Here is a 15,793-nt window from a genome sequence, read left to right as displayed (position 1 = left end):
GATCAATATGAAATCATTCATAAAATCTGAAGGATCACAACATCTCAAGAGTGTTTGAATAATATCCCTAAAAAAATTCATGTAATGTATTCATGTTATAGAAGGTGTTTAGTGTTAGCCATCTTTTAGTTTTAAGTTAATATGTATTTTATTATTTCCAATTTCAGTGTATGCTTAAAACACACTGTGAGCCTCTGTGAGTTATGCAATTATATATGTAAAATCCCCATAGACTTCAAGTTTCACTTTAGAATATGTGTCAGTACTATCATCAGCGGTATTTATGTCTCCAGGCATTTAAAGGTTAAACATATATTTTGTGATTCGTGTACAGATTATATGTAGGGATCTGTGTGAGAGAAATGGGGGTTATAGACATCAAGAACAATTTCTCCAAGGTCAAGTAAGGATTCTGAGGGTGTGAAATGATTACTGCAACAGGAAACAGGATGCCTCGTCTCAAAACAGCATCTCATAACACTGTCAGCGAGTCTATTGCTTCTCTCACTTTCTTTTCCCCCTCAGCTCTTTCACACACTATCAATTTTACTTCTCTCTCATTCCCCAAATCCTCCAGTTTCCATGCAAAGGCTCGGTTAGTTACATGCTTTCTTGCATGCTGCATTTCCTCTCTTTATTGAGAAGCGGTTCATCTTTCAGCACTGAATACAAGCTTCAGTTACACTGATACAACTATGATTTCAGAAAAACTTTGCATTTTCCTCGATTCACACAATTATGGTTCAACACACGAGTTCAAAGCACGCAAGATATAAAAAGGTGTCTCTTCACCCCCTCCTGAATCAGAACGTCTTCAACAGCTGTCACCTTTATAAGTGCTTCCATGCCATGATGATGTTACTGTGTGATCAGCATCAGTTTCAAGTTCATACACAGAAAAAATATAACCGCTTCTCTTTCCTCCTCACTCGATACTGAACGCTCAGCTGCTCTGAAAGCATAGCTGTCAGAGCACCTAAACTTGCTTAACGAAAGAAAAACATTGTAGGCACTTTCATATTGAAAGAGAACACGGCTTTATTTAAAAATCGATAATCAGTCAGTGAAGAAATAAGAAGAAGGATCCTTAACAAATCCTTAACAAATGCTAGTTGACAGTAGTACAAATCAATTTTAAAGGCAAAACATCTACCAGTACTAGAACTTTAATGTTAATTCATATTTTTTAAGCATTTACATTCTGTCTGAATATACCTGTATTTGCCCTCTGTCTGAAATGCTACGTTTTAGCGCCTGTCTCTTCAAGCCCTCCTCCCGTGAAAGCCCTGGTTACTCTGATTGGTCAGTATTTGTGACATTACAACTATACTATATAGTCCTGACGGCTCATTTAAAGGGCACCGTTTCTGAATACGGGCTGCACACATTTCTCTGTGTATTGAGCATTTTGACACTTTCACAGTGTTTACATAGCACCTTGACTTGATTCAGAATCAAAATAGACATGAAAATCACATTTTATAATATGGGACCTTCAAATAGAATAGGATGTGCTCTGACATCAGGCCGTTTTGGGCTCAAACAACCCTTGATAAAAAATACTGTAAAATGTCACACCTTATGTACTGTAGCTTTCCTGTCACATTGGACTTTTCTCTCTGTATGGTGTATCAGCAGTGAATAGAAAGGCAATGATAACAATGTTCAAAAAAGCAGAATAATTAACAACCACACTGTGAAACCTGCACCCCAGTGTGTTTATTTGAGCATAAAACAAGTTGCTCTTCATATGTTAAATCCACTGTGATTTTTGCACACCTTGTCATCGCTTTAAAGCCTGTTGTTCCACAGAGCTGATATTCCACATCAATTTACATCCCCCCTCACTCTTTTCTCTGTCTGCAGTGCATGAGTGGATGCAATTTTCTCACATTGACACCATACGCTGAAGACGCTGTTACACATTTGACAATTTATAGAAAATGCAACAATAAAATAATGTGTAATTTATCCCCAAATGGCATGAGACAGAACAATAGCACATAGAAGGTAGAATAAGTAATAGTGTTTCACACAAGGTGTCATTTTTCTGTTCATTTTGACACTCCTGTGCTGCAAGGAATTGCTACCATTTGCCTCTATACATTTGTGTCAGAGATACAGACAGCTGCAATGCGGAATGTCCCCTAACTAATGACAGAGTTTTAGCTGTTAAACTGTCAAAAGTCGTGTTATTTGGGCTTTATCTAAGTCATTGTTTCAAAAACATGCTGCCTGGCTAGATAAGAAATTCCCTTTGGTATTGCCCTGAACAGTCAGCACAGACGGGCCTATACAAAAAAAACTGAATGTGAATAATATAATGGGATCACTAGTCACGTTTCATCCAGAGCTTGGAATGTTTTGTTGTAATTATTCTCATAATAAGATAAATGAAAACTGCATTTATATAGAATTCATTGTCTGAGTTCTGTGAGCACTAATGTGACATGGATACAAACAAATGTATAATACATATACAGAATTTGAACATGAGAGTTTCTTTTCTTACATTCTGTTGAGAGCATAGTGTGCAAATAATGTGCATAAAAAACATTTTTTTTTGCATGTTTATTTTTTCATTAATTTCTTCTTTTTCTGTGGGGTCAAGAGGGGTCAGAAGTTGTTTTCACAGGCATTGCAGGGGCAGGGCTGGCAGCTCATTACAGCTCATCTACATGAAAAGATTCATAATTACATCTACTGCATGTATGGCTACCATACTTTATTGATCCCAACAGGATAATGCTTTGTTGGCTTTCATAATGAATATCAGTTAAAGGTCAAACCTTGGGGTCAGCTACAGAAGTTCAGTATCATGCTCAGAGACCTTTTCCACAGCATCTGACCTGCTTGAACAAAGATTTTATAGCTCAGGAAACAATAATAATAATACAATTATATACATACTGTACACACAAACACACACACACACACACACACACACACACACACACACACACACACACACACACACATAAAGGGTGTTATTTTTCCACCATGCAATATAGTCCCTCAGAAACAGGCAAAAAAGTAAGAGATTCTTATTCACTTGATAATATTGAAATGAAAGTGTTTTATCGAGAAATAAGCACACACACACAAACACACACACACACACACACACACACACACACACACACACACACACACACACATTGCATATGAGAAGTAAAATGTAATTTTGCACACATATATATGTGTGTGTGTGTGTGTGTGTGTGTGCTTATTTGTTGATAAAACATTTTGCACCATAACAGTCAGGATAATTTTAATATTAACTTGCGAACATGAATTGACCCACTTCTTTCCCTCTTTCTGAGGGACTATATTGTATGGCAACAGAATAACAAATAGATCATGCTGCTGCTTTGTAAAGGTTTACTTGGTGGTTAAATAATAATAATATGTAAACATTGCTAATTAACTTTAACATTTGTTGGACATATACATAAATAAATATACATATATATATATATGTATACATATATATATATTATATATATAATTTTTTTTTAATGGTATGTCCACTGATTTGAAAGAGCAATAAGCCACTTTCACCTCTAGTGGCTTAGTGCTTAATTAAATGACAAATCGGAGGATTGGTTTGCAGATTGCCTGAATTGACGTCAATTGGATTGGTTAGGTGACAGAGGCAGGCTCCGCCCCCTGTGGGCCAAGGTAGAGCATGCTGAGAGAGGGAGGAGGGAGCAGGGGGCTGAGCTGATCCCACGTGTGACGCTTTCATTCCCGGCTCAGTAATATTCTCATAGCGGGGCTTTGCATATCTCCTGCCGTATCTGTGTGTGTCTGTCACTGTTACTGTAGTCCCAGCCTATAGTTTGAAATAGATATGGAAGGAGACGGGAGTCAAGCCACATCCGGAAGCCTAAATGATTCACAACATGACCCGGGGTAAGAATATTTTGAAATGTAACGCTAAGGTACGATTTTTTTTCATGTTACAACATCTTGGAGAGGACTTCGACTGCCGTGCTGGATTCGTCCCCACATTACGCACTTAAACCGTGCACGAGTCTGTTTCCACATTCAGTTGAAAGACCTCAGCTTTGTAGCGAGAGTGGCCTCCCTCTGTTATGTAGATAGATATGTAGACTATAATTATTAAGCGCGAATGTGTTTTCATAGTCTTCCTTTATCCTTTAAGGTCGCTTTTAGAAGTAGTTAGTCGTCAAAATGGCCGAACTGACATCTGGACTCACTTCTGTTGTGTTTTCCCCTTACAGTAAAATGTTTATCGGTGGCCTCAGCTGGCAAACCTCACCAGGTGAGACTGTTATTCTCTTTTACACCGTGTCCAATATTTCTTGTTGTTTTTGTCGCTGTGACTGAGTGCTCGGGGTAGCTGCTGGCGGTGTATGTGCGAATGTGCACTGTGCAGTAGTCTACTGTATGGGATATCTCACTAGTGTGTGCGCACGATGTTATTTTTGATCTCCGTCCATCTGAAGTCCTCTATTCGACCCCTATGCGCATCGCGGGGTGTTTGTTTGAAATACAGTGACAACAGCATGCCCATATGTTTCTGTCAAATGACCCGACATGTTTTCTCTATTCACAGACAGCCTTAGAGACTATTTTAGTAAATTCGGAGAAATAAGAGAATGTATGGTGATGAGAGACCCCACGACAAAACGCTCAAGGTAAATACAGGGCTTTTCTACTTTTCCTGTCCGGTGCATGTTACGATATCGCTTACTTTGTCCGTGTTTAGTATTAATCCAGCGTGTATGTGTGTTTCTGTGTCCGCGCGCGCATGTGTTCGTGTGTGTCCCTGTGCGCGCGCGCCTGCGTGTGGTTTCACAGCGAGCCAGATAAGCTTAAATGCTCACTGCTGTAAAGCTGCAGCCGAATGCAATTTGACATTGACTTTGTGACTGCACCACAATGTTGGTGTAGTGTCGTCTCATATTGTAACATACCAAATAACGATCAGCGGTGTCTACAGTTTCTGTTTCAAATCTGCTACAGGACGTCCATGATGTGGATTATAAACACATTAATCTAGAAATATTGTAACCAAACTAAGGTCACGGGCTCATAGGAATATTATGCCTTCTGTTATGCAATATTTTTGTGGCAAGTCCTATATATGCATGTATCTAATTTTCGTATTTGCAAGAAACATGTATTGTAATTTATTATGTATGCGTTTTGACATAGTTTTTTTTGTCTTTGTGTCTTTATTTTGCAGAGGATTTGGGTTCGTTACGTTTACAGATGCTGCCAGTGTAGATAAAGTCTTAGCTCAACAACACCACGAATTAGACTCAAAGACGGTGAGTTAATTTAATCTTCACTTATATACATGTTTATTTTTCTGTTGAATGTTTGCACTACTCTGCCAGTGGAGCCCCCCCTGTCATAACTTACTGCCTAAAGGCCTTGTGGGTAAACACCTCTTAGGTTAACAGGATTTGTGGATCAAGGTCATGTATAAAGGCTAAATGCATGATGGTCCCTTCAACACTAAGCTTATAGCAATAAAACACAACTCCAGGGTGAATATTATATGTGTTTCACTTCTCTGGATGAATGGGGCTGACACGCCCCCTTCTTCGCTGCAGCCACATGTGCAGTGTGCAAATATCTCATGTTCCACTGAAGGGCGTGCTGTCTCAGGCCTGCTGCCTCGCTACTTTTTGACCCAGCAGATATTGCATTGTATCACGCCTGATGCGTTGATACTGTAGTGGAGAAAAAAAAAATGTTTTGAAACAATAAAAAAAATATCGCTCTGATGTCAAAATCAGATTTCTGTATTTGTGAGTAAACTAAACTAAAGCAGAATAAATAAACTATTTAAACAGCAAGTATCTTATTCAATTAATTAGTTACTGTGATTCATATACATTTTTATATGAATGTCGTAACAGCGTAACAGCAATCCATGACCATTCTAAATGTATATAGAAATAATCCTCTCAATTTACTTGCATAAATAAGGCAATTGACATCCACATACACCCACACACTCATTAATGAAAAACTTGAACTATTGTGGATTCTACTTGCCCTTTTGAAATTTGTCAGTAGATGAATAATTAAAGATGCTAGTCATTTTTGAGAGATGTCTGTAGTGATGGATTAGACAGGGTTCAGCTGAAATCGTATTTGTCAGGGATTTCTGCTCGGTAGGTGGTATTATCCAGATATGCCAGCATAGTTTTGGAAATGGAATAGTGCATGTTGAGGAAACATACTGTTTGTGCCACCTCAGCTGAAGGCAACTCTAGCAAGAGGAATACTTTTAAGGATTTTGAAAGAAAAATAGATTGTATTTATGGATACTCTGAAATCTGTAGAGGATATTGCAATTGATTTTAAGATTTATTGTCCATTGTCCATTTATTGTCCATTGCCCAGGTCATATTCTTAAGCTCAAGTGTAACTGGCACAGCTGTTGGACTTTGCTTCATTTTCCTTCTATTCTGATAATCGGCATTGGCAGATGCCTGTGTTCACGAGGCTGATTCACAAGAAATGTCTGCAGTCTTGTCAGTGTAGCTGCTGTAAAACAAAGTTATCACTACATCTTGTGTCAATTTTGCCATTCTAAAGGCAGGCGCCAGTGTCAGGGTAGCAGGCCTTCAACGAGCTAAACTAGCTTACAGGGCTTCAAAACCTGTTGTATGGGCGTCCCCAGCCCCCATTCCTACTCCTGATGATGTTTGTGTTTTCAAAACTGTGCTGCAATTATTGCCTACAACTAAACACAGACTAAACAGAGACAATGCAGACATAACAGTGTTAGATAAATGGCCATTGAAAAACCCATGTCGGTCGACCACTAAAACAGATGGTGGGGATATAGTTGATAATTAGTTTCTTCTTCTCCCCAGCCCATCAGATCCTGTCTATTATGTTATTTTAGGTCTCAGGTGGGTTATTCAGAGTCTCACTCAAACTTTATGCCTAGTTTTGTTTAGTGGTCCTATGTGTTTTGGGAATAAAGGTGATAAGGCCTTAAGTCCCTCTGTTGTTAATCAGTGAATATAGAGACAAGACAACGTTCTTGGCAGTTAAATGGCCAATAAGTACGACTGACTGAATTGCAAACATCTATAGAAGGAGGTACGTAGAAGCAGGTTAAGGGGCTGCTTAAAGCTTTACATTTTGAACGAATAACTTTGTGACAGCTTGACAGCTCACATATGTGTGTGTGTGTGTGTGTGTATATATATATATATATACACACACACACACACACACACACACACACACACACACACACACACACACACACACACACACACACACACACACACACACGCAGCATAGGTCAGGGGGGTACACATGAGGGAGGGTTTCGCATAAAAAATAATAAACTTGGAGCTGTCCTGTACATCCCCAGTCTTTTAGTGATAAATAGAGCAGTTGTTGGTTCAATGCCTTGCCACAGTCCCAATCCGCTGCTACTTCTGTGTTACAACTGACTTATGCATCGCACAGTCGTTTTTTTTCCATCCGTAAGAAAAAGGTCTTTGATACTTTTTTCTTATATTAAAGTTACCAAACTTTTCCCTGCAGCTTATACATATTGTCATCATCACAATGTCAGCATGTATTCTTATGTATTATGCTGGAGTTAAAAATTATAATGCTCCTTTTGAAGCATATTTAAGTGGCAAATGTGTAATGTTAAATTACCATTTTTGTATATAAACACTTGTATTATATGGCACTCATTATAGGTCATATTTGGTAGACTTATGTCATACACTTCAGATGTGACAGTGCCTCACCCTGAGAACGTAGCGGTGACATTTTAAGGTCTGACTTCCAATCATCATTTTCTCTGAATTGTGGCCTTAGGGAACAGGCGCAGCAAAGTTCTCTAAACTTGTTGCACATCTGTCCTTACCTAATTGGCAAGTCACTCAGGGCTTACTGTGAACCGTCCCTTTTATTATTAAATGTATAATTCATTAAAAAATCTATATGTTATGGAAGCGGATTTTCATTCTAAATTTTGGGAGAGCCTTCATTCTTTCTCTCTTTTTTTCTTTTTTCTTTCTTTATTAGACTGCATACAGTAGAGAGCTGACAGGAAATGAAGGGAGAGGGGGATCAGGGGACGTTTTGATGACATGGTCAGCGTCTTAAACCCTTAGGCTACCAGACTGCCTCATATTAATAGTTTTTAATGACTATTACCATAATCATATTCTATGTTGACATTTGCACGGCCTATATTTAAAAAGATAGGGAGCCAAATAACATTTGCATTCCAGTCTTATGTTAATGAAACATTTATTTTATAGGTATGATTTATTTGGTTTGTTTCCAAAGCTATGTATTTTGTGCCCGTACTCAGCAAACCTTAAAGATACAGTTGATACTAATAGATCTGTAATAATAGGGACAGCTAATGTCTTTCGTCAAAATAAACAACAAAGTGTTTTTTTGCTTGACATTTCTACAATCGGATGAGTGTTTGACAGTATTATTGTCAAAGCAAATATCCTGACTCATACATGCAGAAATCTATATTTCCTAGCTGCTAATGTGCCGTTGTTTATCCGTCTGCGTTGAATAAAAGATTGCAAACTTAAGGCAGCTGTCTTTGTTTTTTCCCCTTTCTATTAGTCATTGGTCCGTATCTGCTGTGGTGTTGTATATCTTAACTCTCGCACTATCAAGATCATTGCATTAGGATCTATCATATCTCTTCATAAAGTTGCTCAGTATGCATAAAAAGAATGAACCGGTCCAGAAAATGGGGATGGTTCTCGATGTGTTTGCAGATGTTTGTGTGATACAAGCGTCCTACTTTTGCAGTGCTTACCAATGTTTTTGTCCTTAGTGACCTTGAAGGGAGTGAGTGGCTGGAGGTGCTGTGACTGTGAACAAGTTGAGTCATTTTTTTCCGTACAGGGAAGTTCAAAATCATCACTAATTTACATTTTTTCCCCCTTGTTTGTTCATCTGATTTTATTTTACAGATATAGTTGGATGTGGGACTTAAATTAATGCAGCTTTGGTTTTCTGACAAACACACAAACACACACAGTATAGTAATTATTAATAAGTAACATTAGTTAAAAAGCACATACAAGAGGCATTTCCCGCTTGGATTACACTGATACCTCACAAAGGATTTCAGTATGGAACATAATTTTGTCTTAACATTTCCCTGTGGTTTAGATCAAAAGAGCTGTAGAGAATCTATGTAACATCCACAAAATCCCTGATAGGGCTGGGCAATATGGCCAAAATCTTCTACCCCTGTGTATTTGTAAGATTTCATGTCTTGATCACGATTTATACATCACGATTTACCAGGTTTTCTGGTAATTTAAAATAAATAAATTGTATATATTAAATTACCACATGGTAAATCATATTTTTTTTATAATTAAGTACTTTTACGAATTAAAAGTATGGAGCATTTTCTTAGTTTATTTAGAATTTTAGTGCAAAATGAACATGATGTGAAAGGATCAGAACCCAAAGCGTTGTTTGTAAATATTTCCATAACCCAGTTTGGCTGCTGTTTTTTATGACATTGCATTATAAACAATATAGGCATTGTTGGACAATAGACGTTGTAATGTTTGGACAATATCTATATATCTATATTTATATTTATCTATCTCTATCTATCTATCTATCTATCTATATATATATATATATATACACCGTAAATTGCCCAGCTCTGATAACAGGACGTGCAATTACAAGCACACCATCACATTATTTCTGTTCTTTTACCTCTTATTGCCTTTTGTCCGGTTATGAAAACACTCAGACTCGAGGATGAATGTGAATGAGACATATGGAGAAGCACAGCCTGGGGCTTCAAAACACACATGCTGGTAATTCAGAACATATTTACCATTTTTCATGATGCTTTGTTCAGTTTAGAAATATGCAACTCACAGCATCTGTTCCTGAAGATGTTTCAAGGGAGGCTGGTATGAACAGGGTAGATCATAGTACATGATTTTGCATTTGAGAAGTAACCGCTGAGAGCTTAACAAGGCAGTAGATTGATTCCAGGTTGGCATCTTTTCTTGTCTTTTTATTTTATCTCTTTTATTTTGTAAAGCAGTTATAAAAAAATTATAAATACAATTTGATGAAATATTCATCAGGAACCTTCCAAAGGTTATGCATAATATGAATTTATCATGACCGTAATAGCCTTCACCTTAGTTTAAACAGCATAGACAAGGTTTCAAATCTTAAGTTTTTGCAACCTGCAAAAGCCACAAACTCTGTCTTCTTGTAGGATAACCATACTCTTTACCTTCTATTGAATGATTCCAGGTCAGCCGGTCTTGCAGTTTTGATGTGTTAGGTGAGGCAGGAGTAAAGAAGGAGAAAAGACACTGATGATCAGCTGTTATGGGCAGATTTAAATCATATTCTTCAGACCATCGGATTTGAAAGTAAAGTCAAATCAGTGAGCTAAACTCTGACGTGCTTTTGGTTAAGTATAGCAGGTGCTCTGTCTTCTGCAGTTAATTATGGCTGAAGGCGTTATTAGTTCATGCTGTCTCTTGTCGGTACATACAGAACATTAGATGTTTGTCAAGGCAGTAATGTAATATCTTGTGTAATACCAGTGAATCTGAATCAAAGTCATAATGGTGTTGCATTTTCTTTCTTTCTTTCTTTCTTTTTTTCAGTCCAATTTGTTGAGCGTGAGATTTGGTAGAATTCTCATTATTGATTTGACGAGCATGACAAACAGCTTTTCGGTGTGTTATTCCACCGCAAAAAAAGACGAAAAGAAATCAGTAAAGATTGACAGCACAGATAGGCAGCATTTATGTTTTAATTTCTTGTCTGTTCCATTGGTATCACACAGACACACCTGTGGACCTGCTCACACACTTAAGTTGGCGAAAGCTGCAAGCTTTGATAAGCCTTTTCCTTTTAGCTTATACACCGCATCATCATGCTAGTGTAGATATGTCTTAAGAGAGAGGAAGAGAGTTTACCCAAGAGCCGCATTAATATATGAAATCCTTTTATAAGATGTGAACTTAAGATATAGGCTGTTTCTCTGCCCCGATCTCCCGCAGTCGCATGCAGAAGTGACCCACAGAGGCCCTAGAGTAAAAGGCTCTGGAAGATAAAAGACGGTGGGGCGGGTCTTGGTCTCTTCTCATTTATTATGTTGACATATCAGGTTGTATGATGTCTTGAGGAAATCCACTTTTGTTCTGTGAGAGATCATGTTTCATCATATGAGAAAAGTGCACCAGTCTTTTTATGTTGATGTAAAGAGGTTATAGGGTGAGAAATACTTAGCAATACACTGGAGAGGCCAGTTTTGCTGTAGAGTGAGGGAAGCACTCCTGACACAGACAACAGCTACTTCACCTGTACTGCATCTTTAGCATGTCGCTAGTCATACTGAATTGTGTTAACTTGCCAAGATGCTATCTGAGATACCCACATTGCAAATGGCACATATACTGTAATTGCAGAGCCCTTTGAAAATGACATCACGTTAGGGGCTGCCAGTCAATTGAACATAACAGGTACGGCTACCATTAGATGGTTACAGTAATGTAATCAAAGAAAAAAAGGACCTCATAAAACCTACAGTACAGACAGTTGTGGATAACAGATGCCTGAAACAACCACACCCTTATTACCAGTAAGAGTAAGAATAATTATTTTCTCACAAAGAACACTCTGAGTGCATTTACATCACATTAGTATCCAGGTTTTTCAAGTTGCATGCAAACATCATATTCTGAATTAGATCCAAAACAAGATAAGACTCAAAACTGGGTTCTCTACATCTCAGTATACATAATTCTATCAATATCCAGGTTTTCTGATCACCTGTGTGCAATCGTGTTTCGATTTCTCACTATCTGAGGTGGTGCTTACATGCCAGCATCCTGGCTTCTATTATTGTATCAGAGTGCTCCAGGTAGCATATCCTTATCCAGGTGTCTGAAACAAGGAAAAATATGTGCTAAAAATGGATACCAGGAACACACTCAATGACGTAGAATTGAGTCTGGCACAAGTTTAAAAGTACGATTTTGTTGTGGATTGTGCTTATAGAAAATAATAGTACTAGGTTAAATCATTCATGGCTGTTTTTCAAGGATGAAATTTCATTGCAATTTCAATTTGAAAACATTTTACTTGGGCTGAAACTATTTTCCTAATTGATTAATTTGCTGATTATTCTTTCAATTAATCGATTCATAATTTGGCCTATACAACATCATAAAGACAGTAAAACAAAAAATCACATCCCAATTTCCTAGTGCCAATGGCGAAGTCCTCAAATGTCTTGTTTTGTCTAACCAACAGTCCGAAAATAAAAACTAGTTGCTGATTAATATACAGTCTACCTAAATAAATATAAGTGTATTCATTCTTTGCAGGACTACGTTATACCATCAATTACATTCTATTAATCACAATATAATATTCGAGCCATATCTTCCATATCTTTTTACATGTTAAACAACAACAATGGGCATCACCACTTAATGGATTTTCCAAGTTGTTTTACGTCGGTCCAGTCAATCCAATCAATCCAAGTTTATTCCTATGCTCTTAATGGACTTTACAGTCCCAATGACCTGCATACTTCCACAGTATCAAACTAATGCATAGAAGGTACATTTCAAGTGTTAACCTGCTTAATAGTGCTGGTTTCCTTCATTTGAGCCGTTAATCTGGCAACCAATAAAATATAATGTTCAAAGGTTGAGCACATTCATATTCAAAGCAGATTGTTCATTCACCTCCAAGTGAGGTTTCTAAATATCTATTTGCTGCTTAGTTTGCATGCACTGCTCGTGATTCTATGATAAAGACATTACCTAGAGGGGGAATAATAAAGTACTTTTACTGCTGTAGATGATAACCATACAGCTACAGCTGGAAGGGAGGTCTAGCTTTCTACTCTCCAGTTATATGTCTTCAATTGATGGGTTTTATTGGGCTATTTGGTACACATGTTCCCTAAAAATGCTTACTCTCAACATTTGGTCCCAGAATCCATTTCAACGAACTACAGAGTGTATGCCTAAACTTGTTGCATTTAGGTGGAAAATGCAAAAATGACAGTGAAAGCAATAGCATTCACACATCCCTCACTAATGGCTATTTTTGTAATTAGTTTTAAAATCTTTTAGGGCTATCCTTGATTAAAGACATTTTTAGTCGACTAACTCTCATACAATTTTGTTTTTGACTAATTGGTTTGTTGATTTAATCGTGCTGATATCAGGTACTGATAGATGAAAAACGACTTCAGTAAAATAACATTGACAAGCACTGTCTGTTACTGAAATGAAAGACTAAATGACTGAAACAAGTGCACTTACCCAGGTCCGGATGACTGATCCCAAACCCTGATGTGTGTGTGTGTGTGTGTGTGTGTGTGTGTGTGTGTTACATAATGAAAATGTTTCAGGAAGGAAGTATTAGGTGAAATCAAGACAACATTGTCTCTGGTTCAAAGTTACAGTTATCCAATGCAAAGGGAAGTGCATATTTTTTGCTCTTGGCCTTAAGTATAAAGAGACTTTATGCATAAAAAAATCCAATGCACAGAACTATACCAAAGGGAAACAATTGCTACATATCCCCTCCTCATGTTCAAATTTCTCAAAGGAGTCATTCATCATACGTTGTGACCTAAAAAGGTGCTGCTACAGGATTTCTCAGAAGGATTGGTTAGTAAGTCCTCTTTACCAAATTTGGTTGCATTGCTCTGAGTGTGATTTAAACAATCTGCACTAGCCTAATTTTGACCACAATCCTTTGCATATAATTGCCTCTTTGTTATAGTTGTAATATTTTTAACTGACAACAACTATATAACCTCCAATACTGCTGTGTTTAAGTGCTCTCTTGTACATGGTGAAACAGAAAGAATCACAGTGAATAGAATTCTCAGCAAGACAGAAAAAACAATTAGTTTATGCAGTATGGCTTAATGGGGTTTGATATGTTTTGTATAGGCTTAAAAAGTAAAATACATAACCAAGAATATAGGACTTTGGTATTCAAAGCATAATGTGTTGTCTTTGCTCAAATAGGGCGCACAAAATAATTGAGTTTGAATTGGTTATGCCTGGGGCTAAGTGCTAAAACAAATCTTTAAATGAAATTCATTACAAGCAGGGCTGACATACCCAGGTGTTATTGAATTCATTTCTCATTTTGACTTGATTTAGAAAGATAACCGTAATAACTGAGACTGACAGAAAAGATGACAATGACATTGCACATCATGGTTTCCCTTCAAACACATTAAAACGTATTCAGTCTCATTGCCTTAATTGATGCGTGCAGATGGTGTCTTTTGTTCACTTTCTTTCCATTGTTTTCCTCAGCAGGAAGACATGTCTTCTTCTTAAATATATCCATCTGTGCTGAAGGAGTAACTTTTATGAAAGCGTAGAATTGCTACCCTAATTGTACATATTTCAGTATAACACGCAGCAAAATATGGAACAACATTAAAATGATTTTCTGGGAAACACAAATGAGCAGTATTATGTCAAAACGCTAATCTTTTCTCGTCTTACAATTTTATTGGAACATTTAGGGTGACATTGCTGTTTGAGACCTTTTCGTCTCATTGTAAGTTCAAGGTTGATGAGACCCCCCCACCACATACCTTCATACCAGTGAAATTAATGAGGAAAATGTAGCTAATGAGATAACAAGCACAAGATGGAGAAATAGTCTGATCTGACTCATCCTCCTGGTTATTTGGCAATATCTGGAGGCGTCAACGGCCTCAGACTTTCATTTTCTCCTTGTCATATTCAATCAGCGATTTCTGCCTAAAATAAAAGCAAGTCTCTGCTGCGACCATTACCAGCAAAATAATGCTGTGGCTGGCCTTCACACCAACTTTTTTCTATTTTTTTGAGCAGTTGTTTGCTATCTATCCATCTTTTTTGATATCTATCCGTTGGCATCACCAGAATATGATTTTGGAGCTCCAATAATTTGGTCATTAATTTGTAAGTAAAAAATATATGCTTACCTAACGTGCAGCACCCGATGCAGTAAATATTGTGCCTAGAATGTGCCATTGAGCTCCATCAGTTTTGGGAAGTTTAAGGGATATTTCAATTTAAAATGCCCCTTTAATAATAATAATAATAATAATATGCCCCTTTGCTCAGCCATTAGTCAGTGCTTATTGAAGTGAATGCCATTTTGTTTTAAACCTAAAGGTCTTCTGCCTGTTGACAATCCTGACATACATAGCATATTTTTGGCTGTTGTAGAGAAGGAATTATTGCCTTACATTATAGTTTACCAAGGAAAACTGGTCAGTGGGAACAAATACATTTGATAATATGAAATAAAATGAGAGACTATAACAGTTGATGAACAAATAGTCTATATAAAATAAACACATGTTAAAGCCTATTTTTGTATACTCCAGTGTGAATTCAATACTTGACAAATGAGAAATCAAATGAGTATTTTCTAGGACTGCCCCCGACCAAGGATTATCTTGGTCGACCATTGGCCGTCATTAACTGTAGAGTGATTAGTGTACTAATCAATATATATATACACATTCATATATATATATGTATATATATACATACATATATATATATATATATATATAATATATATGTACCCCCCCCAAGTATAGCATCAGAGACTGAATAACATAATTCAACATAATTAATAACCAGAATTTTACATCAATTATACTTTATTCATACCAGAGGGGAAATTCTTGGCTACATGCTATAAGTTTGCCGCCTGTTATTGACACTGGCAAATTATTTCAGACAATAATAAAATG

The 15,793-nt window shown here is 37.1% G+C and overlaps 1 protein-coding gene across 10 annotated transcripts in view; it reads left to right on the top strand.

Annotated features, from left to right (window-relative positions):
- Positions 1-3,791: 3,791 nt before the first annotated feature.
- Positions 3,792-15,793, top strand: part of msi2b (musashi RNA-binding protein 2b) — a 251,582-nt gene continuing 239,580 nt past the window's right edge. For all 10 annotated transcript variants that reach the window (XM_083927062.1, XM_083927054.1, XM_083927058.1 and 7 more), the window contains exons 1-4: positions 3,792-3,915; positions 4,248-4,288; positions 4,583-4,664; positions 5,216-5,300. In XM_083927062.1, the coding sequence (XP_083783188.1) occupies positions 3,854-3,915; positions 4,248-4,288; positions 4,583-4,664; positions 5,216-5,300 (270 nt within the window). In that variant the 5' untranslated portion in view covers positions 3,792-3,853. The remainder of the gene's footprint in view (positions 3,916-4,247; positions 4,289-4,582; positions 4,665-5,215; positions 5,301-15,793) is intronic.

This window comes from Echiichthys vipera (genome assembly GCF_963691815.1).
Source record: "Echiichthys vipera genome assembly, chromosome: 14".
In the NCBI taxonomy this organism is placed as follows: domain Eukaryota; kingdom Metazoa; phylum Chordata; class Actinopteri; order Perciformes; family Trachinidae; genus Echiichthys; species Echiichthys vipera.
Note: the sequence above shows the minus strand (reverse complement) of the source record. Positions and strands in the feature narration are given on the sequence as shown.